The following is a 22,573-nucleotide window of genomic DNA, read 5'->3' as shown; positions in this document are numbered from 1 at the left end:
TTGAACGTTTAAACGTTTGAACGAGATTAAACGTTTGAACTAGTTTGAACATGTTTATGTTGTTTATTTTTGTTTAAACATGTTTATTGTTTAAAGTTTAACCAAGTTTGAACGTTTACAGGACAAGCCTATTATTTTTATTAATTAAAATATTAAATTGGCAAGAAATTTATTAATTAAAATATTTAATTACTGAAAATTATTTAATAATTTAAAAATATTATAGAGTTTAACAATCACATTATACTCCTCAAATTCGAAACGTTTTCTTGAACGACGGTAACATGGAACATTTACCAGTTCATTTAAAAGATTACAAAAAAAATGATCCAAATCATTCCACAATTCATTCTCTACTCCCGAATAATACCATCACTTCTCTATTTACTGGAATCATCTCTCGGAATTGTTGTCCCATATTTATATTTCAGATTTGTAAAGAAAGAAAAGCTTTCCCGATTTTTCTACATTTTTGTTGGTCTACATTCGATATTTGTAAATGTGTACTTTAATTTAATTGCAGCATTTCCATTATTACCTTTTGTTGTGCATTTGTATTTTAACGCTTGTTTATATATTCATATTTATGTTCAAACATTTTGGAGAGAGTTGAAACCCAAATGGTATTTATATTGTATTTGTTTACCTGGTTTTTGGTAGGTGTTCATGAATAAGATTCTTTGGATTTTCTTATTTCAATGAACTTTTTCTGACAATTTCTTTGAATTTGGCTTTGCTCAAAATGGAAATTCAAATAATTGGCAAAGGTACATGGGTTGGGCCACACTTGGCTGCTTCATCGCTGGTCCCTACATGCTTTTCACAGGCTCCCTCTTTCTCGGTGGAGTTCCAGAATACATTCTCTACATGTTCCGAGTGGATTATTTCATTTTGAATTTACTCGTCTTTGCATTAGGTCTCTATGCCTTCTACTTGTCTTTTTTCAATCCAGCCTTCTGTAAAGAACACGTCCATTTAGATCTCACTTCTCAGAGAGAGGATTGTGGTAATGACCAAGTGAAAGAGTTACCTTCGAACAACATCGTGCATCAAGACGAGTCCAAGATTTTACGAGTATTTCAATTTACAGATGTTCACTTGGGACCATTCATGTCGAAACAGAGATTACATTCATTGTGTGAAAAAGTGGCCAAAGATCATCGAATTGATCTGGTCATTATTACAGGAGATATGGAAACGTATGACACAGAATTGGAAATGACTGGATTGAAAGAAGCTCTTTCTCCCTTAAAAGAAATTTCACACAAAGTTGTGGCATGTCTTGGAAAGTAAGTAAGATCAAAAATTGTCATTATATTCAACTACTACTGTTTTTTGACGGAAAAATGGTCATTTATCAACTCAGTCATGACTATGAAGTGTATGATAAGGTTTTAGAAGCTTACTCTGAAAATAACATTCCTCTATTGGAAGATCAAGAAATTACAATTCCCATTTCTCGATGGTCTGAACTCAGCGGTAAGAAGGAAGAAATTCAAGTCATTGGGTCGACGTTTTCCTACACCCATGAGAAACATGAACAAATTATTACCAAATTAAGTTCGAAATATCCAAGAAAATCACCAACTACACCTCGAATATTTCTCATTCACAATCCATCCATGCTCTCATGCATGCCTCTCAACGATAGTTGTGATATTATTTTCAGTGGACATTTACGTAAGTGTGTTGTTAACAATCCTTAAAAAGTTTTTCAAATGAGAATTATCCATTCTGCAAATTCCAATCCTATACGCACTGTACTACTTATTTTTCATATTGGATTAAAAACTCAGATGGTGGACAAATTGGATTGGGACGTTGGACCTTTGTGAAAGTATTTTACAAAATTCTGAAAAAGTTGAAACGTGAACAACGGTTTTTTAGTGTTTATCCTCCAGATCAAGGTCTGTACGGCCGTGGCAAGTTAAGAGTGTATTCACACAGAGGAACAGGCCATTATGGATATCCATTGCGACTTGGTATTCCATCTGAACAGTCTTTAATACATTTGTACTTTTGAATTCAAAAGAATTTAATTATTTTAAAAAAATGAACCACAGCATCCGAACACAGAAGCCACGATCGGAGCATCGTCTTCCTCTTCTGTTCAATCGTTACAACTATCGGAACAACAGCAACCGATCCGACAATTAGTGGACATGCCAGTGGCAAGAGTGAGAAGAATTATGAAAAGTGATGCCGATGTTCGGACCATTTCGCAAGAAGCTGTAATTTTAGTATCGAAAGCAGCTGAAAAAATAATTGAACATTTAGCTAGGGAATCTATGAAGAATGCAACAAAAGAAAATAGAAAAACAATTCAGTACAGTGACATGTCGGATGCTGTGAAAACATGTGATGTATTTGATTTTCTTGAAGACATCATTCCTGAGAGGAAAAGTTTTGACTCGGTTCTTGAAATGGCAAAAAAACAATAATTTATGTGAATTTGATGTAAATCAACATTTCCTATTTATTATTCCAACTAAACTCTAATTGTTCACACCCAGAATTAAATCAATATTATTTACAATTACAATATTTACAATCATTTTTTTTACACTGGCTCAGTGTTTACCTTCTTCTGTGCTTGGCTTTCTTTCTTGTCTGAGAAGTTGCAGTAGTGGTTGTTTCTTGAATATTCTCAATGTCCTTTCTCTTCTTTGGGTTCTCATTTTCTTTGAGGGCATTAAAGTCAATTTCTGACACTGGTTGCTTACAAATAGGACATGTGTGCCCGTAATCTTTAAGCCAAGTCTCAATACACTTTGGATGGAATTTGTGATTACAAATTGGAATTTCACTAGCCTTAGATCCAACTTCAAGGTCATCCAAACAAATACTGCAGGTACAATTACTTTCTTCTACTGTCACGAGAGGAATTTTGTCAATGATTGATGTCTCTACCGTTTTAGTTGGTTGTTGAGCATCAAGTTGTAATAACAACTCATAGTCTCTCTCATCAAAATCTCGATCAACAAAATATAATGGATGAACTGATCCTCCAATAATTCCATGTCGATGATTACTGCTGTGTGACGTATGATGATGGTATCTGAATGGACCTCTTCCTTGATATGATGATGAAGTGGGTTGTGTGAATATGGCAGGAGGTGTAAATAAAAGAGTGGGAGCATGAATGAATGGTGAAGTGTGGGACGTATGCTGTTGTTGGGGTTGTTGTGGATGGTGATGGTTATGTGAGGTGGCGTTGTGTAAAAATCTGAATAAATGTTGAGGGATACGTAAGGCTGAGGAAGATGAGGAAGACTCGCTAGAAGTGGGAGATGAGGTGCTGGTACTGCTGCTACTAGAACTAGATGCTCTGAGCATGTTGGTTGGACGAGTGGTGTCTGTGGTATCCTCCCTATGACTACTACTACTATTGGAATTTGAGGTAGGTTGTCTCATTCGACTGTATCGCTCTAGCTCTCTTCGTTGTAGCTCTAAAAAGAGAGGATGTGTCATATCCAATCCATGGTTATGCGTGTCATAGTCGTCGTCATGATTATATCGCGCAAATAAACCACTAGTCATGCTTGAGTGCTACTACTATTATTATGACCACCACTCAATGAAGGTGTATTAAATCTATATCTTTGCATTCGCTCTGTTCTGGATGCTAAGGGTCGTCTCATGTCATGTGTATGGCTGTTGTTAGTGTTGTTGCTATTATTTCGATTGTTGCGTCCTTGTTCCATTCTTTCCTCATCTTCCAATTGTTCAAGAAAATCATCAATATTTTCATGTGTCACTTCGTGATGATCCGTGTGGTGTCTCGATCTTGGATGATGCAAGTTGTTGTAGAAGGTATTAAGGATCGAGTGGAAGGTAGTGAACTAGCTGAAGATGCAACATTTCTTCTTCCAGAATGATTCAAGTTCAACACTGGTGTTGAATTAGCTGAAGGCCTCGTTCGTGTTACTGAATTGGATGATGTTGATGAGTGATTTCCACGAGTAGTATTCGTTAATACGCTGGTGGTGCTATGGGTGCCTCTGTTGGCCATGCTCTCCGAAGCTTCAACTCCTTCAGATCCTGATGAAATGTTTAAAACCTCTTGAGGATAGACCACATCCTGAGTAAAATCAACAATAGGTTCTCTCGTACCAAGAAACAGTTCAACCTCTTCATCTTGGTCGAATAAGGGTAACGTGAGTGCATCCTCCTCATGGTCTTCTTCGGCATCATCATGATGATTATTGTTCGTCTGTTGATGATGATGATTATTCAAGTCAGCAAACATCCATGATGAGGATGATGAGCTACTGCTACTACTGCTGCTATAACTCTCACTGCTTGATGATGCTGCATCATCCAATTCTTCTTCGTGTTCATCATCATCATCGAGCACAATAATTGAACTATCGTGTTGGTGATGGGAAGTGGATGTTGTATTGCGGTCTTGCTGTTGTTGTTGTTGATGAGGCGTTGTCGAGGTAGTAGCAATAGAAGCAAGTTGTTGATGATGATAAGGAGTGGTTCTTGAAATAAATGTTCGGTTTCGTCCTCCACGGGAGTATTGATGAGAAGAATGTCGATGATGAGATTGTTGTTGTTGCTGACTTGTAGATGCTGAAGAAGGAGGACGTCGTATGAATCGTCCTCGGTGGTGGCCAGTACTGTTATTTCCTCCTCGTGTTGCAGCAATGGTCCGACGGCCTATGACTTGGCGATTGTTGTTGTTTTGATTCATGGTAAAGAGTTCTTGTTGTTTTATGTACAATCAAACGATCTTTTCGATATATTTACAGTCCTTTTGGATTGATTTCTTATTGGGCGATCAATCCGATGATGCAAAGTATTTACAATTATTGATCCTCTCAGTCGTTAAACAATAGATATTTCTACTCCTTCCAAAATCCTACGGATGTTAGTGGTTGATATTGTTTGCGTGTCAAGAGAGAGAATCAGATCCTTCTTCTGTGATTATTTTTGGTGTGGATGAAAGAGGAAGAAAGTGTTCTCGTTAAAGATTTGCACAAATGTGAGGATTGGCTTATTGTGGAAAGACGAGTGGCAATGAAGGTGTGAGACACAAGAGGAGGATCAATCGTAATTGTCTCTTGATTCAAGATGTGTTTCAAGATGAAAGGATTGCTCTGACGAAGTAACCCTTCAAGATGTTGATTTGTTTTTTTTTTGCAAGTTGTTCGAATTACTCGTGAACGTCACAATTTATTTTGTGACTTGTTCAACAACATTTTGTCAAGCAAAAATTTCTTGCATGTGCAATGGCATTCAGGAACGGACACGAGTGTTTACAACTACAAGGCATAGCTGTTCCTGTAATACAAGATGGCAGAATCAAATCTCGTACGAGTTTTAACATATTTGAAGAAGTAGGTTCGTCCAGATTGCAACACGCATATTCCTTTCGATTCCGAGGATGAATTAGCAAGAAAAGACTTGCGATCCTTCTCGAACATTCCTTCCACAGACGTAGCAACAGGGACCACAAAGTTCTCGTCATCACTGTCCAATAACTTTTTCTTCTTCTCAACCTTGCTAGAGTAATCAAAACAATATAACTTTCCTTTGCCGGTGACTTTCTCAATTACAATCTCTTCATACGGAGATACAACAATTGTGAAGGAATCTTCAACCTTCTTCTCTTTCAAATTTCCGTACAGAATTATGGAATCATCTCGAATTTCAATATCCTTATTTAAACCGCTTTTGGGTATGGGCGAAATTACTGCGGCTTCGTTGTCTTTGAAGCCCACATCATGCACAATTTCGCTCTGATGTAGACCCGACGAGGATGACTGTATATCCATTGAACAAAAGCAATCTATACTGCTTTCCAAAGTATCATTTCCAAGTTTTCTATTCATTAAAGCATGAGGATGCGGTTGAGCAAATTTTGAGAATTCCATCGAGTTGTTCAAATCTATCGAAATGTTCACTAAATCATCGTCTTCGCATTGTGGGTAATGAGAAGGCAAAGTGGAAGGCAGGGATCCTCTTCTTAAATCCGACAAATCCTTAACCTTATTCATCATCATCATTCCTGAATGAATTAAATCATTATCAGAGTCTTCTAGGCTGTTTGCTCGGTATAAATTGTAGCGGTCCAAATGCTTGCCTCTGAGATGATTCCAAACGGCAAGATGGTCTTCTTCTGTGATTTGTATCTGAGAGAAACCTTTATTCTTCATGAATGGATAAATAGCGGTGTGGTATATACCAAGTACTATACTAGCGCACAGTTCAAATGTTGATGTTTGTTTTTTTTTTCAAATCGAAGAGATGTTCAATGTTTTCGGGAGTGGGACCTTAACAACAGAAATGAAGGAGCGGTGTTAAAGGCAAAGGATCATATCTTAATTAAGGCAGGCACTTCTTTTGAGAAACGTTGTCGCTTAGTACGTTTATAGGATCCTTGGAGAGAGAAAGTACTAAGGCTCCTACTTCATGAAGGTTACCGTTGTTAGATCATGCACAGGGATTGCCATAACGAGAGAATTTCTAATGGATTTTATTCCCGCTTCAGGGTATTTGCTTGTTTAATGCTAGACATTCTATTTTCTTTCTGCAAGTAAGGTGGTTCAAGAGTAACTCACTTTTACAGCGTTGCAGAAGTTGTGACCTCAGCCCTCCGCATTGATGAGGATCAACCAGCTTGAGCTTTTTTCACAAACTCCACTTAAATAACGATGTCATTACCATCGGTTTCTGGCTAACATGTTGAACCTTTGAATGGAAGAACAGCCCTTGTAAATGTAGTGGACCCATATTAAAAACACAAGATAGATCTTGGCATCAAGAAATTTCTTTACTTCTCACAATCGTGTTGTTACATATGTTCGTTAGTTCAATGATTTTGAAAAATATTTACACAAACTGAGCATCCATGAGAAATTCTATTAGGTTGGCGAAATGCTTTTTATCTCAAGAACCAAAAGCACACTTGTTGAAGAGCTCTTGCATTCAAGACCATTGATTCCTTTCAGCGCTTTTCAAATCTTCTAATTCCATTTACGGAGAGCACATAAGGGAAAAGGTCAAATCTACTCATCTTCTATAATGTTGTGGAAGATTGGACATTGGATACACAGTTGACGAAGGGCAAGCTGCGTTGGCAGCAACATGGGAAATCACTTGACATCGTTGTTCCTCCTCTTTCAATAAACGTTTGATGAGATCGCTTGGCTCATACCTTACAAAGGATGAGTTGAGACCAGAATGAGAGTACACTGAAGTTCGAGAGGATGAATGAGTAAGGTTTGAAATTTGCTGAGAGTTAGATCCTGAGGAGGTGTTACACGAACCATTAGAAGCAACAGAATGGTATGCATTAAAGCTTGGAGCAGTGAAAGTAGAAGCTTGTGTGAGTGTGGAAGCAGAATCGACTTCTTGGCCAGTCGTTTCTTCACTCTCCATTTCGTAAACGGAGGCATTAGATGACACCGAACTGGAGAAGAGAGAATCATTCGTACCTTGAGGTTCCATGATCGAGTTATTATGACTCACTAAATGGTGTTCAATGTATCGTTCCAGAATTTCCTTCAAATCATTCTTGGATCTTCTTTGCAATTGAGCATTAAGGAATCTACAAATATCTTGTTCAGAACACTCTTGAGAAGAATTTAAGGTAGTGTTCATCATGAAGGCATCATCATTGGAAGTGTCACAATTATCAAAGACCAATGTAGACGAAGAAGCAGTGCTGGTTAGGAAACCATGAACTCCATCGTTGCTACTAGTGTTCACTCGTTTCGAGTAAGGAGCAGACATGAGAGATTGTCGTGGTGGTTGGTTATGAACTCGAGATTGACGGCTCGTTTGCGAATTAAGAGACCTTTGAGATTTTCGGTCATTCTCTTTCACAGAGGCTAAGGTTCTCTTACTTTGTTGACTAGAATTTGTAGAGGCCCTTTGGTTACTGCTCACCTTGCTTGACCTGTTCGAAGTGTTATTACTCGTCATCATGGAACTATTATTTAGTGAGCTATTCGTAGAGATGGTATTATTATTGTTAAAGGACATGCTGCTTGTATTGAGAAGGGAGGTGTTTTGATGTGGTGTTTTAGGTTTCGAGGTGTTATTGGAAACAGATGCTGTGGCTCTCTTTGGTGTGTGTAAAAACTTTTTTTCTCCAGTTTTACATAACGATTCCTTCCGAAGTGAGGTCCGTCCAGGAGTAATGGCAGTGCTGGAAACAAAAGAAGCATTCATTGTGGATTTGCCTGGTGTTTTAGGTTGCATCATGGATTGTTGATATGCATAGGTTGAAGAATTTAAGGAATAATTATAGTTCATATTGTTGTAATGATCATTCTCCTTGTTCAAATTAGAGTTCATCATGAACTGATGATTATGGTGAGTAGAGTACGGAGATTTTCCTGGTGTTTTTGGATTAGAGGAGCCTCCTGGAACATAAGAATACCTGGCACTTTGGTTACTGTAGGGATCGAGTGGTTGCTGATTATTCATGATGGCATAGAGAGCTGTGGGGTCTGCTTGGAAAGGAGTTTGTTGTTCTGGAACAATGTACTTTCGAGGTTGTTGTGGAGGTTGTTGCATATGAGCATAGGATGGATGGTGTTGATAATTGAAAGATGCTTCCACGAATTGCGATTGTGATGGCATGGGGTAAAAGGCTTGTTGTTGCATTTTTTTAAATTTTAGGTGTAACGGTTAGTTTTTTGAAAACCGTTAAATTCAAAAAATTGAAACAAAATTTTATGACACCGCCTAGGCGCACAGTGTTAAAATAATTTCTTGGACTGCCAAATTTCTACAAGGGGAGACTCCAATTGAACTTGCGTGGGCTTGTCTTGGTGATCCTGATGTAAGCGTGAATACTCCATTCTGCATCGGTCTGAAGTGTACGCCATTACTGAGACCAACATTGTATTGTTGTTGTTTGATGTGGCTTCCTTCATCTCAACGAGCTTTTTTGACGAGTCATACACTTTGTAATTCTTCAACACAAATGATTGAACTGCTTTTGAGACCTTTTCAAAGTTGAAGAGTTCTTTCCGTACCGACTGCAGCAACACTTGCCTAATTTCTGCGTTCCAAACGATGCCTTCTCCCTCTAAAACTTGAACCTTTTTCTCTGTTGGTTGATTTTCTTGTCTTGAAGGCTCTACCACCACTGGTACTGGCTCCTCGTTTTTGACAAGAACTGATGCTTTTTCTAATGTCACCAAGGATGAAGCAGGAAGTTCAACGGATGGTTGGCAAGCGCTCTCTTTTGGAAGATTTGCTTCCCTCAACTTTTCAATATAGTACATCCGTTTCAACACTCCCTCTTTTTCCTCTTGACTTCTTCTCTCAGCTGCTTTTTGCTGCATGTCTAACCAAGCGTTCATCTCTCTTTCATGTTTGTTTTCTTTTTCCTCAATAATCTTCTTTCTCTCTTCTGCTTCAGCCAATGGACCTCCACGGGCCCATGCTTGCACACACCGTCTCTCATCAGGTGACACCGGCCTTTCGTCAAGATAGTTGAGTTTTGGAATTGAAGATATTAACACTTTTCTATAATTTCTCAAAGAGCCCACCACAGGATTTCCTTTCAAATATAGTACACTTAAGGACGGAATTTTAGCTAGAATATTAACAATTTCAGGATCAGTAATTTGATTATTAGAAAGATCCAAGACAGAGAGCCTAGGTAGTTTACAAAGTCGGTTCAAACTCTCAATGCTCGAGATTTTGTTATTTCCAAGATTGAGAGTTTCCAGCTGATTACAACCTTCCAAGTTTTCAATAACACTAATGTGATTGTTTGCCAAGTTAAGGGTTTGTAAATTGTTCAACGCTTCCAAATTTTCAATTTTCGTGATTAGATTTTGGTTGAGGTAGAGACATCTTAGTTTGGTGAGATGTCCCAAATTCTCAATTACAGAAATTGCGTTACCCTCCAACCACAAAGCCTTTAGCTCTGTGTACAACTCTAGATTTTCAATTTTTCTAAACCCTTTGAAATGAAGGAACAATTTATCATTGAGATACGGAGTTTGATACAAATGCTGACGAGAGCACAGATCCCTGATCAAGTCAACAGTAATTCGAGGACTGTGCTCTGGATCGTTGAAATTATTGACAGGTGTTGATACATGTTGTTTTGATTGCATAGAGGAAGAAGGCGATGTATAAAGTGCTGATGGAGAATCATTTGTGTTTCCATAGTCATCATGATGACCATGATCGTTGTATTCGGACGTTCTTTTCGTTGGAGTTTGATTTGATCTTCTCATGCAATCGTTGGCTCCACTACAAATTAACTCTTCATCATAATCTTCATCGACTTGAATAGCACGTTTCTGTGTCACTGAATTAAGGGCGGACCATGATGAGGATGGCGTTGTTTCCCACTCCCTCAAAATTCTTTCGTATTGTTCGGCGCTGAGCATTTTTTTTCAGTTGTAAATCGTTTAAAAATACAACGAGGGCTTTCAAACCTCATTTACAGTAAGAACAAGTGTAGTAGTAGCTGTACAAAACAACACACGCCTTATATCCAAAATTTTAATAGTATAATGATTGGCTCACTTTTTTCACTTGATTTTCTGAAAGAGCAAACTCCATTCGAATTACAACACTCAGTGTTTCGTTCCCGAGCTCTTTCTTTTTAAAATCAAAGCCTTTCGGAAAAATCAAGTATTTTCCATGTGCACCATTTTCATGCTCTCGGATGTTCATTCAAGCAACAGCACACCACTTTAAACGGATGACTGGATTCACTCTTCACTGCATCGCTTACCAATTCCGTTTCGTGAACCCAAACTCTTCAGCTCCTCTCTGGTTGTGCACATTCCTTATTCCGACAAACAGAGCCATGAGTGTAAGCGGCATAAAAAAAATTCACAAGTCATGCAAGGTCATGATAATGCTTGTGGTGGACGCAGAATTATGATGACCGATCGTAGTTTTAATCATGACGATAATAATAATAACAACAACTCTCAAGAACCACCTTCGAAGGATAACGAGGAGAAGCATCAGGAGGATGTACAACAACTAGCTCATCATCAAGGCGTGTTGTCTTCAATCGTGTATCCATCGTGTCCATCCACTCAACCATCACAACAGGAATTAACGAAGAGTCACGCACAACCACTATTTCAGGAGCGAGAGGAGGATGAATCAATGTCTTCACATCGGAAACTCATGGCGATTCATGAAAGCGAGTTCTCGACCCTGCATGAGATTCCACTTTCATCATGGTCCGAAGAAATACATGCATCAATCATTGATACTTTTCAGGAAGAAGAGCAACAACGGGAATCATTGAATGCAATTCTTCTTGAAAATTCTGATCTAGAAACAATGTCTGCTAATTTTAATGCCATTTCTTGCATCACGTGTCGAAGAGGACACAAACGCTGTGGACGTCAGTTGCCAGCATGTCATGAATGCACTTCGAAAGGTAAAATCTGTGTCTATCCTGAAGCCAAGAAAAGAGGTCGAACCGTGGGTAGCAAAAACAAGATTCAAAAAAAGAAACCAGTCACCATAAGTGTTCTTGGTTTGGAAAGTTTTGAAAAGGGAAAACAGAATCACAAGTGTGTGAGTGTTTCATTCTTAACGCCTCAGCAGCAACAAACTTCAAAACCAATGAAAGGTCAGACAACAACCACGATTTCTCAAAACAGCTCAGAGACTCTTGCATGCACCTCTTCTCAACAAGCATCCTCATCAACAACAACCACTGGGACGGTTCATTCAACTCTAAATTTATTCACTGGTCATGTGAAAACCAATCCAATTCGAAAAAGGAAAGCGAATAGCACGACCACACCTACGACTTCGAATAGTAGCAACACTCCTCTCTTGACCAGTCAAGAAAAACCAACTCTGAACTTTTCCCTTATTCCTTCACAGGTGATCCATTCATCCTCAACCCGGATTGGTACGAACTTTGACCACATCGACAAATCGTCATCAACAACCCTTTCTCATTCTGTTTCCACTTCTCATGGGCGACCAACATCCATCACGAGTTCGGAATCAGCTGAAGATTCTGATTATCATTCTCGTGGAATTCAAAAACAAGTTCAACCCAATCCTTCACAACACTCACCATTTCTAAACTTGTCTTTCCCATCATCAATGACACTTTCTCAACAACAACAACAACCACAAGTGAATGTTCGAGATGAAATGAATCAGAGAGCTGCTCTGCATTCCGTTAATTTTCACAATTTACAATTTGATCCAAGCAGTCACTCAACTCAAGAAGATCATTCGGATCATTCAAATCAAGCACCAGTGAATTCTGAAAATCAACCCCATTCTCAAGGAAACACTTCTGCATCGATGAACTCCCATTCAGCAACTATTGAACGAATTTTACAATTGTTTCGATATACCATTCAAAACAATGCAGATCCATCCGTCATTAATCGTTTATTATCACTCCTTGTGAAACTAACCAATGCTTCACAAATCATGCCACTCCTTCAACAACAATTATCCATGGCGACCGCCACCTCCACTGTACACTCGAACACAAACCAAAATTTTGATCCAACATTTCAACACCTCCTTCCAACAACCATCAATGTACAACAATCTCTCAACCATACTCTTCCCCAAGTCATTGACGATGCTGTGTATTGTACCTTTGAACGAAACGCTGTTCTTTCTCAAGTGGTCTTGCAACAACAAACGGTGGATCTTTTCTTTGGAGTGGTGAGTGCTGGTGTGTCAATAATTCCAAGAAATACTTTTCAAACAATACTCGCTGAGAGAGAAAAGTATGGAAGCAGTACCCAATATTTTTCATTGCTGTATGCCATTCAAAGTTTTTGTTATCAGAGATTTGGAAATAATGAAAATGCAATTCGATCTTTTTACAGAAGTAAGGAATTACTATTTTCGGAATATCTTGATTTGGATCGACCTAGTTATTTAGTAGCTGCGATTTGTTGTTATTTAGCATCCTATGCAGCTGCATCCTCTATGGATCAAGATGCTACTGAATTAGTCGCTATTACAAGATCCTATCTGTCACAAATCAAAGAAATGGACGACTCCCTGTCATGTCTCAAACGAGGATGTGTACTTGCAACTTTTATAACACAAGATTTCGATTATGAACAAGTTGAAGGAGTTTCAAATTATATTCAACGAAAATTACTGGAAGGATACAAATACAGTACAAGCTCCAATACGGTCCCTGAAGAATTAATGTCCATTCTCAGTCAACCACTTACAAAAGATACTCTCCCAAAATATTTGTACTTTGTGGACAAAATTTATGAATGCTACACTAAATACGACAATGCAAAAAAGAATGTACAAGAAAAGGGGAAAATTTTAGCTCATTTAATTATTTCAATTACGATGGTTTCTTATCGACTAGGAATTTATAGAGAACTAGGGCTACGAGGAAGAGAACTTCGATCTATAACTGAAGAATTGACACGCCTCTCGTCACATCCATTATTTGGACATATTCCTCCTTTTCTATTGAGTGGAATTGCACTTGGATGGAAAGCACATGCAGAAGCCATTGAGGAAATTGAACATGAAGTTAATCAAGAAGATTCAAAATTGATGAATAACGATTTGAGGCAACAATTTTTATATTACCATGACATGTTGGAAAGAGATTTATTGGCTGCTAGTTTGCTGGGAAAACGATTTGTGAAAGTTTTTCGAGGATTTGGACATGTGGTGCAACGAATGATTGATTGTGCTCGAAGAAAGACTTTAATAATTCGTGAAGAGTCATCATTCATAATTCAACCTCTTAATACCATAACAGAAACGACAGTATCGTCTTTGAATTTGAAATTGGATTTGGAATCGTTGCAAACCTTGTTTACGCAATTCAATCAGTAAATTTCTTCACTAAGAACCAGTGCTTAATAATTTTCTTGAATGCTCAAATCATTTCTAGAGTTTGAATTGTTAAAATATCAATAGTTTTATTTGAGATGCATGTATGAACCTTCGTCAAACATGATCATCGTTTACATGGGTGCTGATTACTACTAATTATGAGGAGGCGCACAGAGAATTTGACTTGTGGCATCATTGATCATTATGAATGAACTTAATGCATTTCTTCACCTTCATCCAACATGGAATCCTCTTCACTAATAGTATCCTTACTAATTTCACTGTAGTCCTTTTCCAAAGCAGCCAAATCTTCACGAGCTTCATTGAATTCACCTTCCTCCATTCCTTCTCCAACAAAGTGATGTACATATGCTCTCTTTGCAAACAACAAGTCAAACTTGTCATTCATTCTAGCAAAGACAGAAGCAATGGCAGTGTTATTGGAAATCATGGAACAAGAGTTATCGACTTGAGCCATTTCACTTCCTGGCAACATGGTTGGAGATTGTTGATTAATACCAATCTTGAAAGCACATGGAGACCAATCCACAAATTGAATACTCGATTTGCTCTTCATGACCTTGACAGCATCACTCACATCCTTATTGACAATATCTTTACCACGGTACATTAAACAACATGAAATGTACTTGCCACTTCTTGGATCACACTTGGCCATCATGTTATTAGGTTCAAAGACATGACTTGTCAATTCAGCAGCATTATTATTGGCATAGTATTGTTCTGAGACAGAAACCATTGGAGCCAAAGAGGACAACATGAAGTGAATTCTTGGATATGGAACCAAATTGGTTTGGAACTCATTCAAATCAACATTCAAAGATCCAGGGAATCTCAATGAGCAAGTCAAGCTGGAAACAGTTTGAGCAATGACACGATTCAAATTCTTATAGTTGGGTCTGTCAATTTTCAAATTATTCTTACAGACATCGTAAATGGCTTGATTGTCCAATACTACAGACACATCATTGTGTTCCAATAAGGCATGAGTACTCAACACAGAGTTGTAAGGTTCAACTACGGAAGTTGTCAATTGAGGACTTGGATAAATATTGAAACCCAATTTAGTCTTTTTTGGAAATTCAACAGCAAGTCTTTCCAATAGCAAGGAAGCAAATCCAGAACCAGTACCACCTCCAACAGAGTTGAAAATTTGAAAACCTTGCAAACTTTGACAATTGTCAGTAATCTTACGAATGGAATTCATGGCAGAATCGAGCATGTCCTTTCCAATGGTGTAATGACCACGAGCAAAGTTATTGGAAGCATCTTCATTTCCACGTAACAAGTAAGAAGGATGATACAATTGCTTGTATTCAGTGTTTTTGATGGCATCAATGACAGAAGGTTCTAAATCGACCATCAATGCACGTGGAACGTATTTACCACGTGAATTTTCAGAAAAGTAAACAGAGGAAGAGGCATCGTTGATGGAGGAAGAGGTACCGTCTGGGTTGATTCCATGTTCGGCACAGAAGAGTTCCCAACAAGCGTTACCGACTGTGTGAAAATAATATAATTCATTGTTGATGACAATGTTGTTGTTTCAATATTTGTTGTGGATCATACGATCATTGTTGTGGACATGGATAATGATTTTATCATTGTTGTGGACATGGAGGAGTAAAATTCATATGAAAAGAATATCAAATGGATGATGAAAAAGGTGTGGATGATTCATGACTTACCTTGAATACCGGCTTGACCAATGTGCAATGAAACGACTTCTCTCATTTTGTGTTAGAGTGTGTGTGATTAGTGTTCTTCTTTCTAGAGGAGTGTGTTGTTGTGGTATCAATTATCTGGTAATGAGATGATTGACTTGTTTTTTTTGTTGTTGAAGCAAGTGACGATAGGCGCTCTGTGAAAATTTTAAGCCGTTGTTGACAGCTGGCAGATGCATGTTTTTCATTTTAAAGTTTAACGGAAAGAATTTTGGCGGTGGCGGCATTGTTGTTGGATTTTCATTGGATGCTCAAAAATTTCCTCGGCGGTACTTTTTACAACGCCACCACGAACGATTCTTTTCCAAACCAGAACACCATTAGAGAATGCAGGAGTGAATGACTCTGTTTGTAAGAACAACAGCATGTTACAGTTATACAACACCCAAAGTCAAATGTCGGAGCAATAGCTGTACTTCGGGCCGAATTTAGCCATTTTTCAAATTAAAACACCTTTTAAAGCATTTTTTCAAACAAAAACAAGTCAATTAACAGCTGCATCATCATCACCCACTTTCGCGTCAACCTCTTGTCGTTAATTATCACCAGTGTCATCTTTTCATCGGAAAGAAAGAATCGAATAACCGTCGACGACAACATTTTGGTGCAAATCCATTCAATTGAAAAATAATTATTATTATTTCAAAAATCATATTCATCATCCCTCTAATTATTTCATATTTATTACTAGAAATAGAATTCATTATTTAGTTTCAAATAATTATTATAATTACAATAATTTCACATTATCATCAAAAAAACCATCAAACACCACACAAACAAACACAAATCACACAACATGAAATTACCCACTCAAATCATGGATCACTATGCAGTATTGGGAGTTCCTCGTTCAGCCTCCAAACAACAAATTAAAAAAGCCTATTATGCATTAGCAAAAAAGTACCATCCCGATGCCAAAAAACCTTCTTCAACGAATAATAATTCCATCATGAATGGAGTGGTGACCAACAATAATGCTTCCGAACTCATTTCCGATTCTGGAAAACCATCCAATTCGGCAGTACTTTCATTGGAAGATGAGCAGGCATGGCTCGATATTCAGGATAGTTATGAATTATTGAGTGATGAAGAAAAGAGAGCAGAATACGATCGGGAATTGGATATTGGAACACATTTTGGAAGAATTATGAATAGTTCGAGTAGTATTTTCGGAACCAATCTCAATACGGTTGCCTATGATTCAGCCATGAGGAGGAAAATGTATCATTACATTCATCAATCGGATCGATATCAATCACGAAAGGAAGATGTTGAAAATTTGAGTGAAGAAGAAAAGGTATTTAGAGAACAAATGCATCGATTGAATCAAAAGAAAACTCGAGAAGAGGATGAAAAGATTTCGTCTCACTTTTTTGACGAATCGAAAACAGAGTGGAATCAATTCATGCACAACAAACCAAAATTTAGTCCTTTTCAAGTGGAAATGGAGAGAGAGGAAATGGTGAAGCGAACGAAAAGAAGAATTCCTTTTTATGCTGCCTTGTCATTGGGTGTTTCTTTAGTGATTGGATATGAATTGGACAAGTTCAGTAAGAAGGAGTATGCAAGTGATTTGGAAAAGAGAATGTTGTTGAGATATTATAAGGAGGCTGGAGCAGTTCGAAATGATCGACTTATTAAATAGAAATCTTGACATTGCAACACAAGAGCAATTTCTCAGGAAGTCACTTTCGAGTTGAAATTTTGAATTCAAACGTAGGGATGAATTTTAGTGAGTTGACACTTGTGACATGCTCATTCACGATCAATACCTTATTTAACTTCATGGATGGGTTCTTTTCACAATAATCATCAAGTCAATCAATACATTAATTCTCTCTTTCAATTTTTTATGAAATCTTTTGTACATTGTGATCGTATGGACATTTTTAGTCATTCTGTTGACAGTTTACATGTTTTCATGAAATGTATAAAATTACAGGTCACACGTCCCTCACTCATCAGAAGATAACAATTCAGCACTCTTTTTCTTTAAACTGTATTTCCTCTTCACCTTTTGTTCGTCCTTTGGAATTTCTTGTCTTTCCTCTTCATGATCCTCTTCATAATCGCCAACTTGTCCCTTCTTCTTGGTGTGTTGGTGTTGCAACTTGCCTGTTCTCATCTCTTCTTTAGAAACTCCTTCTTGAGTCTCTTCCACAACATCTGATGGAGATGTTACTGTCAAGGAAGGTTGTTGTTTGTTTGATTGAGATCTTCCGCGTCCGAACCATGAGCTTTTTTCTCCATTTTGTGATGATGGAGAGGAGGTTGTTGTATTTTGTTGATGTTCGGATTTGGATCTTCCTCGTGAAGAAGCTTGTACAGAGAGTGACGAGTTGTTGATTTTCTGTTTATCAGCATTCTTCCAGGAATCAAAGTCTTCTTCGTCGTGTACTTTTTGTTGAAGTTGTTTCTGAAATTGTCGTTCTCGTTCGTGTTGTTCGTCCATATCCATGGATGGCACACGAGTCTTTTTATTGAATACTAGGAGAGGCATTGTAGTAGAGATGAATTCAAAATTTGGATGTTTTGAAGTCTAGTTATTGTTGTGACAAGTGCTGTTGTTGTTGTTGTATACAACTCTGGATACAACTCTCTCAGTTTATAAATATGACGAGTTACTCGATAGGTGCTGAACTTGCAAGATTCAGTTTGTGCTTTTTTCATAGCAAGACAAGCCAATAGACCCAGTTGCAGGATGGATTTGGCAATCCGGAATTGAAAAAAAATAAAATGTTTGGGACGCTACCATGTCGCTTGCAAGAACAATCGAAACAAAACAAATATAAACGGTCACCCCGATCAACCATCATCAGCACTTCTTGATCAGCATCATTCACAACCTCATCTACTTACCATCAACTTCATTGCTTCAACACCGATCACTGATCGCATCATCATTAACAGCAACAACACTCTCCAGCACAATGCCAAAAGAGCAATCAAAGAAGATCACACCTTCCCAACCTTCAAAGATATCAAGTACACCAAAAAGGCAGCGTCGTCGTTACAAATATCATCCATTGGAGGCCTTTGTTAAAGTGGATAAGATACCAATCACCATGCATCCAAGCCCCCTCAATTTAATCCATTTTACTCACAACTCCCATCGGAAACAAGCTGCTCGTATGGAACTCAAGCTTTTCAACTTTTTGTGGGACATGAATTCTCCTTGCAACGGCCCAGCACGGACTCGATTGCCAATAGGTGAGTGTAAAGAATCCGTTTTTGATATGTATATGTGTAAGACTATGGGGCCCGAGAAGTATGTTCGTGTGGAGCAATATTCTCCTTGGATCAACCGAGAAGGTGACATTGAACGGACTCGTCACATCATTTACGAATTCAATTATCCAAACTTTCCTTCTTTCGGGGATGGGACTTGGGCAAAGAATTATATGAGTGTCGACCAAAAGCATGTAATTGACAGCCTTAGAAAGAGATTCAACAGGCCCATTCGCTCAGAACTTGAAACTGTTCAATATCGTTGCATTGCATCCAAGTTGATCATTTCCTACGACACCTCATTCGAATTATATTATGCACACCTCAGTCATTGGGTACAGTCAAAGAATGGAGATTGTTGGATTGAAAGTTTTTGATTTCATTCATCATTGCTAGGACATCCTTTCCGTTTCTTGTGTGACATTGTTGCAGTTACTCTCCCAGCGAAGGCATTGGTGTCTGTATCTTTGGAAGTTTGCTTCTTCCTGTTCTCCTTGTCATTTTCTTGGATCTTTTGAATCATCATGTTCAAATTATCACGATCCGTAATTATGGTTGGGTCCACTAAAGAAGCATCATACCATTGATACAATTCCTTTTGTGGTTTGACATGACTTGCATCCCAAGAATAAAGCTTTTTTAAACGTTTTTCATGCCAATATGTTTCTCCTGTTTTTTCCTTCAAGTCAATTGCGACTAATACCTTTCGCCATTGCCACAATAGCAATTGTTTGGTTGGGTGTATTTGAGTACGACCTCCTCCATTGTTAATAATTCGATTAAACACTGCATGGTGAAATAAATGAGACCGTTCGAATCCCTGATTACTCAAAATCGAGAGTGATAATTTTTCTTTGAAAAGAGAGCTCATTATTGAGGGTACATGAATTATAAAATGGAAATAATGAGCTTTAATTCCTTGAGTCCATATTGAAAAACACGCAACTAAGAATTGCATTATCAGTTTGTCCAATTCCACAATCTTATTTGCTGTCAATACATTGTCATTATTTTCGTTATCTTGATGCATTTCAATAATAATGATAATATTTCGCAACAATTTCAGAATTTGTAAATATTTTTGTTTGGTGCTTGGTTCAATATTATCAACAACTTTCTCAATATTTTGTAAAATAGTGTTACAATGATCTCCCGACAGCATACATGACTTGATTGATGATCGTGCTGAGGTTTGAGAAATTCCATAATTCGATACTCGTTCGTGGAACTCTTTCCAATTAAATGTTTCCAATCCATGTAATGTTTGTATATTTTTCTGAATCTCATATTTGTAAGTTGTTGATGCCATATAACCAATAACATTTTCTACTAGCCTCTGTTTGATATGAAGAGCACATAGTATTGTTTGTGGTGGAGAAAAAGGTAACTGGCCGTCAAGAGAGTCGCGTGGAGTTGATGCAAAATCTACAATAGTTTGAGCCATACAATAGGGACATAAATCAAATGAGAACGTCATGCCTACATTATGCATGTCTGAAACATAAAAAAGACAAACTTGATGCTTCCCAAAATATTGTTTTTGCAAAACACGCTCAATCTCATCGTGAAGCGTTCCAATTGTTTCTTTGATACTTTCTTTTGTTTCCTTCATCTGAAATAACCCAATATAAAACACAGAATAAACAGCCTGCGATGGAAATACATCTCTTAAATTGAGTGGAACCAATGCAACTGCAACTTGTTTAACTCCATTAATTTCTCTACCATCTACCCCAATTTTAAAAAATATTTTCTTGGGTAATTTTTTCCCTAATGACATACATAGCTTCAGAATATAAAATATGGCTTGATCTAAGTCTATAATATATCCAATGTAGTTTGAACTTGGACATCGTAATTTGAAAGTTTTCTCAACTTGTTCATTTAGTGATTGTTTCGATGTTGTCATCTCTTTCCTTGTCGGGAGTAATGTCATTAAATTGACTTCTTTTCGAAGTTATGATATGTAACATCAGAAATCAAGTTATTATCTCGCCAATATTGCACAATAGTTACATCTTTCTTTTCAATTAGATATTCTTTCAGTTTTTGATAACGATGGCTGTATCTAATATTTTGCTCTAATTCTTGGATTACTGTTTTAATACCTTCATCAGTTTGAAGATAACATTCCAGCCATGCATGTACATCATGTCCTAAATTACCTAACATTTTCTCAAATATAGACACTATTTCTTTTGCTCGATCTTTCGCTCCACGGTTGTAATTGTCTTGATTTGATTGAATACCAGGGTATTTGTGAGGACATGCTTGGACTTTTTGGTGTTTACAACAAGCACATTCCCAATATTTCAATTCTACTTGTTGATCATTATCAGATTGTGCTTGAGAATGGTTGAATGAGTCACATGTATTGGATTGTAAAGCGGTATCAGTTGTATAACAATTTTTCCATTGTTCAATATTATATTGTTGAGAGCAAATTGGTTGTGTTGGGAATTGTTGAGGCTGTGATTGCTGTTGAGGCTTGAAATAGTTCCAAAGTGCAAATTGGGACAAATATGTCTCACAAGTCTGGTCTGCCAAAATGAATGGTTCGACATACTTAAGCCCAGAATATTGTATACAATTGAGAAGCGTTCCATTGATCGTTCCACTGTTGAGAAAGGTTAGGATTAGTGTTTGCTTTTTCCATGCTATCTACTGTTTGAGAGTAATCTTGTGAGGTTGTATTAAGTTCATGTTGCTGACTTGCATCATTAATTATATCAGAAGCTTCTACTATAATATTATTTTCATAAATATCATCATCATTTTCATTAGAGTTCTCGTCAACAAAATAGGATGCAGCATCAGCAACCAATTGATTGAAAGCTTCATCTTGGTCCTCGACTTGAGGCTGATTGAAAATTTCTTCCATTGAATTATCAAATAATTCATCGTCATCCATACGTGTATCATAGTGATCACTGTTGTGATTGGGATGCGTTTGGAACAGGTGTTGAATTAATAAATCATGATGATCTTTCTTCGACAACTTTAACAGAGTTCCAATAACGGCTGCCAAGCTTAACAAAATTGCGGACTTTTTTACCTTTGGAAACCCAATCTCTTGCTGTTGGCAATTATTGATCGTGATGTGTTTGCCATAGCTTCTTTCGATAATATTGCAGATTTTTTGATTTTTCTCCTTTTTAAAGAACGATCCAACAATTTCATCGGCAGAATAATATTGATCGCCTTCGTATTGATAGGTATGTAAAGAATGAAGTGCAGGAAGGTGTTCTTGAATCTCTAAAGTTTTACCCATCACGATGAATTTTAATAATTTTTAATATATAAATGATGATGAACTCTACACGAATTCTAGGAAGCCAATTTTTGTAATATTGTCAACAACATGGCTGTAATATAACAATTCCGAAGTGTGATTCAAAAAGGAAATTACATGACGTGTTTTCGTTTTAGTTGAAGCATAAACTACAGTTTGATCAGGTAGTTAACATTACCCATTTTTTTGTCGAGTATGAAATCTTAATACTCGAAGCCCGGAAGTTTGTTTCGCTGGCAGTTTTGCTATGTAACGTGATGAAAGAAACGTCGTTTTGTGGAATGATTGAATATTTACAATTTGAGAAAGGAAAGTAGGTGACGAATTGGGCACACCAATAAATTTAGCCAAACTCTGTAAAGAGATTGCCTGGAGATTAAGTGAGAAGTTGTGAGGATGGTTAAGAGTGAAATTGTATCTTTCTTTATAAACCTGGACGATTTCGAAATTCCGTCGTTGTTGGTTAGAGAATTGGCGGAAAAGGAACTTTACAAAAAAA

General features: G+C 37.5%; 12 protein-coding genes across 12 annotated transcripts; 3 read left to right on the top strand and 9 right to left on the bottom strand.

Annotated features, from left to right (window-relative positions):
* Positions 1 to 324: 324 nt before the first annotated feature.
* On the top strand, positions 325 to 2,441 carry C9374_002996 (uncharacterized protein; the record flags this gene model as incomplete). Its single annotated transcript, XM_044692474.1, has 5 exons — positions 325 to 656; positions 768 to 1,289; positions 1,367 to 1,680; positions 1,797 to 1,907; positions 2,077 to 2,441. 5 exons carry the CDS (start codon positions 325 to 327, stop codon positions 2,439 to 2,441), a joined length of 1,644 nt encoding a protein of 547 aa, XP_044549840.1.
* A 136-nt stretch (positions 2,442 to 2,577) lies between these two features.
* Positions 2,578 to 3,540, bottom strand: C9374_002995 (uncharacterized protein; the record flags this gene model as incomplete). Its single annotated transcript, XM_044692473.1, has 1 exon — positions 2,578 to 3,540. One exon carries the CDS (start codon positions 3,538 to 3,540, stop codon positions 2,578 to 2,580), a length of 963 nt encoding a protein of 320 aa, XP_044549839.1.
* Positions 3,541 to 3,754: 214 nt separating this feature from the next.
* On the bottom strand, positions 3,755 to 4,699 carry C9374_002994 (uncharacterized protein; the record flags this gene model as incomplete). Its single annotated transcript, XM_044692472.1, has 1 exon — positions 3,755 to 4,699. The coding sequence occupies one exon, from the start codon at positions 4,697 to 4,699 to the stop codon at positions 3,755 to 3,757; it is 945 nt and encodes a 314-aa protein (XP_044549838.1).
* Positions 4,700 to 5,270: 571 nt separating this feature from the next.
* Positions 5,271 to 6,164, bottom strand: C9374_002993 (uncharacterized protein; the record flags this gene model as incomplete). Its single annotated transcript, XM_044692471.1, has 1 exon — positions 5,271 to 6,164. One exon carries the CDS (start codon positions 6,162 to 6,164, stop codon positions 5,271 to 5,273), a length of 894 nt encoding a protein of 297 aa, XP_044549837.1.
* An 856-nt stretch (positions 6,165 to 7,020) lies between these two features.
* On the bottom strand, positions 7,021 to 8,622 carry C9374_002992 (uncharacterized protein; the record flags this gene model as incomplete). Its single annotated transcript, XM_044692470.1, has 1 exon — positions 7,021 to 8,622. The coding sequence occupies one exon, from the start codon at positions 8,620 to 8,622 to the stop codon at positions 7,021 to 7,023; it is 1,602 nt and encodes a 533-aa protein (XP_044549836.1).
* Positions 8,623 to 8,717: 95 nt separating this feature from the next.
* C9374_002991 (uncharacterized protein) lies at positions 8,718 to 10,370 on the bottom strand (the record flags this gene model as incomplete). The annotated part of the gene is made up of 1 exon (XM_044692469.1): positions 8,718 to 10,370. One exon carries the CDS (start codon positions 10,368 to 10,370, stop codon positions 8,718 to 8,720), a length of 1,653 nt encoding a protein of 550 aa, XP_044549835.1.
* A 460-nt stretch (positions 10,371 to 10,830) lies between these two features.
* C9374_002990 (uncharacterized protein) lies at positions 10,831 to 13,806 on the top strand (the record flags this gene model as incomplete). The annotated part of the gene is made up of 1 exon (XM_044692468.1): positions 10,831 to 13,806. The coding sequence occupies one exon, from the start codon at positions 10,831 to 10,833 to the stop codon at positions 13,804 to 13,806; it is 2,976 nt and encodes a 991-aa protein (XP_044549834.1).
* A 214-nt stretch (positions 13,807 to 14,020) lies between these two features.
* On the bottom strand, positions 14,021 to 15,561 carry C9374_002989 (uncharacterized protein; the record flags this gene model as incomplete). The annotated part of the gene is made up of 2 exons (XM_044692466.1): positions 14,021 to 15,327; positions 15,516 to 15,561. The coding sequence occupies 2 exons, from the start codon at positions 15,559 to 15,561 to the stop codon at positions 14,021 to 14,023; spliced, it is 1,353 nt and encodes a 450-aa protein (XP_044549833.1).
* Positions 15,562 to 16,350: 789 nt separating this feature from the next.
* On the top strand, positions 16,351 to 17,199 carry C9374_002988 (uncharacterized protein; the record flags this gene model as incomplete). The annotated part of the gene is made up of 1 exon (XM_044692465.1): positions 16,351 to 17,199. The coding sequence occupies one exon, from the start codon at positions 16,351 to 16,353 to the stop codon at positions 17,197 to 17,199; it is 849 nt and encodes a 282-aa protein (XP_044549832.1).
* Positions 17,200 to 17,508: 309 nt separating this feature from the next.
* On the bottom strand, positions 17,509 to 18,054 carry C9374_002987 (uncharacterized protein; the record flags this gene model as incomplete). The annotated part of the gene is made up of 1 exon (XM_044692464.1): positions 17,509 to 18,054. One exon carries the CDS (start codon positions 18,052 to 18,054, stop codon positions 17,509 to 17,511), a length of 546 nt encoding a protein of 181 aa, XP_044549831.1.
* Positions 18,055 to 19,161: 1,107 nt separating this feature from the next.
* C9374_002986 (uncharacterized protein) lies at positions 19,162 to 20,691 on the bottom strand (the record flags this gene model as incomplete). Its single annotated transcript, XM_044692463.1, has 1 exon — positions 19,162 to 20,691. One exon carries the CDS (start codon positions 20,689 to 20,691, stop codon positions 19,162 to 19,164), a length of 1,530 nt encoding a protein of 509 aa, XP_044549830.1.
* A 26-nt stretch (positions 20,692 to 20,717) lies between these two features.
* Positions 20,718 to 22,053, bottom strand: C9374_002985 (uncharacterized protein; the record flags this gene model as incomplete). The annotated part of the gene is made up of 2 exons (XM_044692462.1): positions 20,718 to 21,347; positions 21,448 to 22,053. The coding sequence occupies 2 exons, from the start codon at positions 22,051 to 22,053 to the stop codon at positions 20,718 to 20,720; spliced, it is 1,236 nt and encodes a 411-aa protein (XP_044549829.1).
* Positions 22,054 to 22,573: the final 520 nt, after the last annotated feature.

This window comes from Naegleria lovaniensis (assembly GCF_003324165.1).
Source record: "Naegleria lovaniensis strain ATCC 30569 chromosome Unknown tig018, whole genome shotgun sequence".
NCBI lineage: Eukaryota > Heterolobosea > Eutetramitea > Acrasida > Naegleriidae > Naegleria > Naegleria lovaniensis.
Note: the sequence above shows the minus strand (reverse complement) of the source record. Positions and strands in the feature narration are given on the sequence as shown.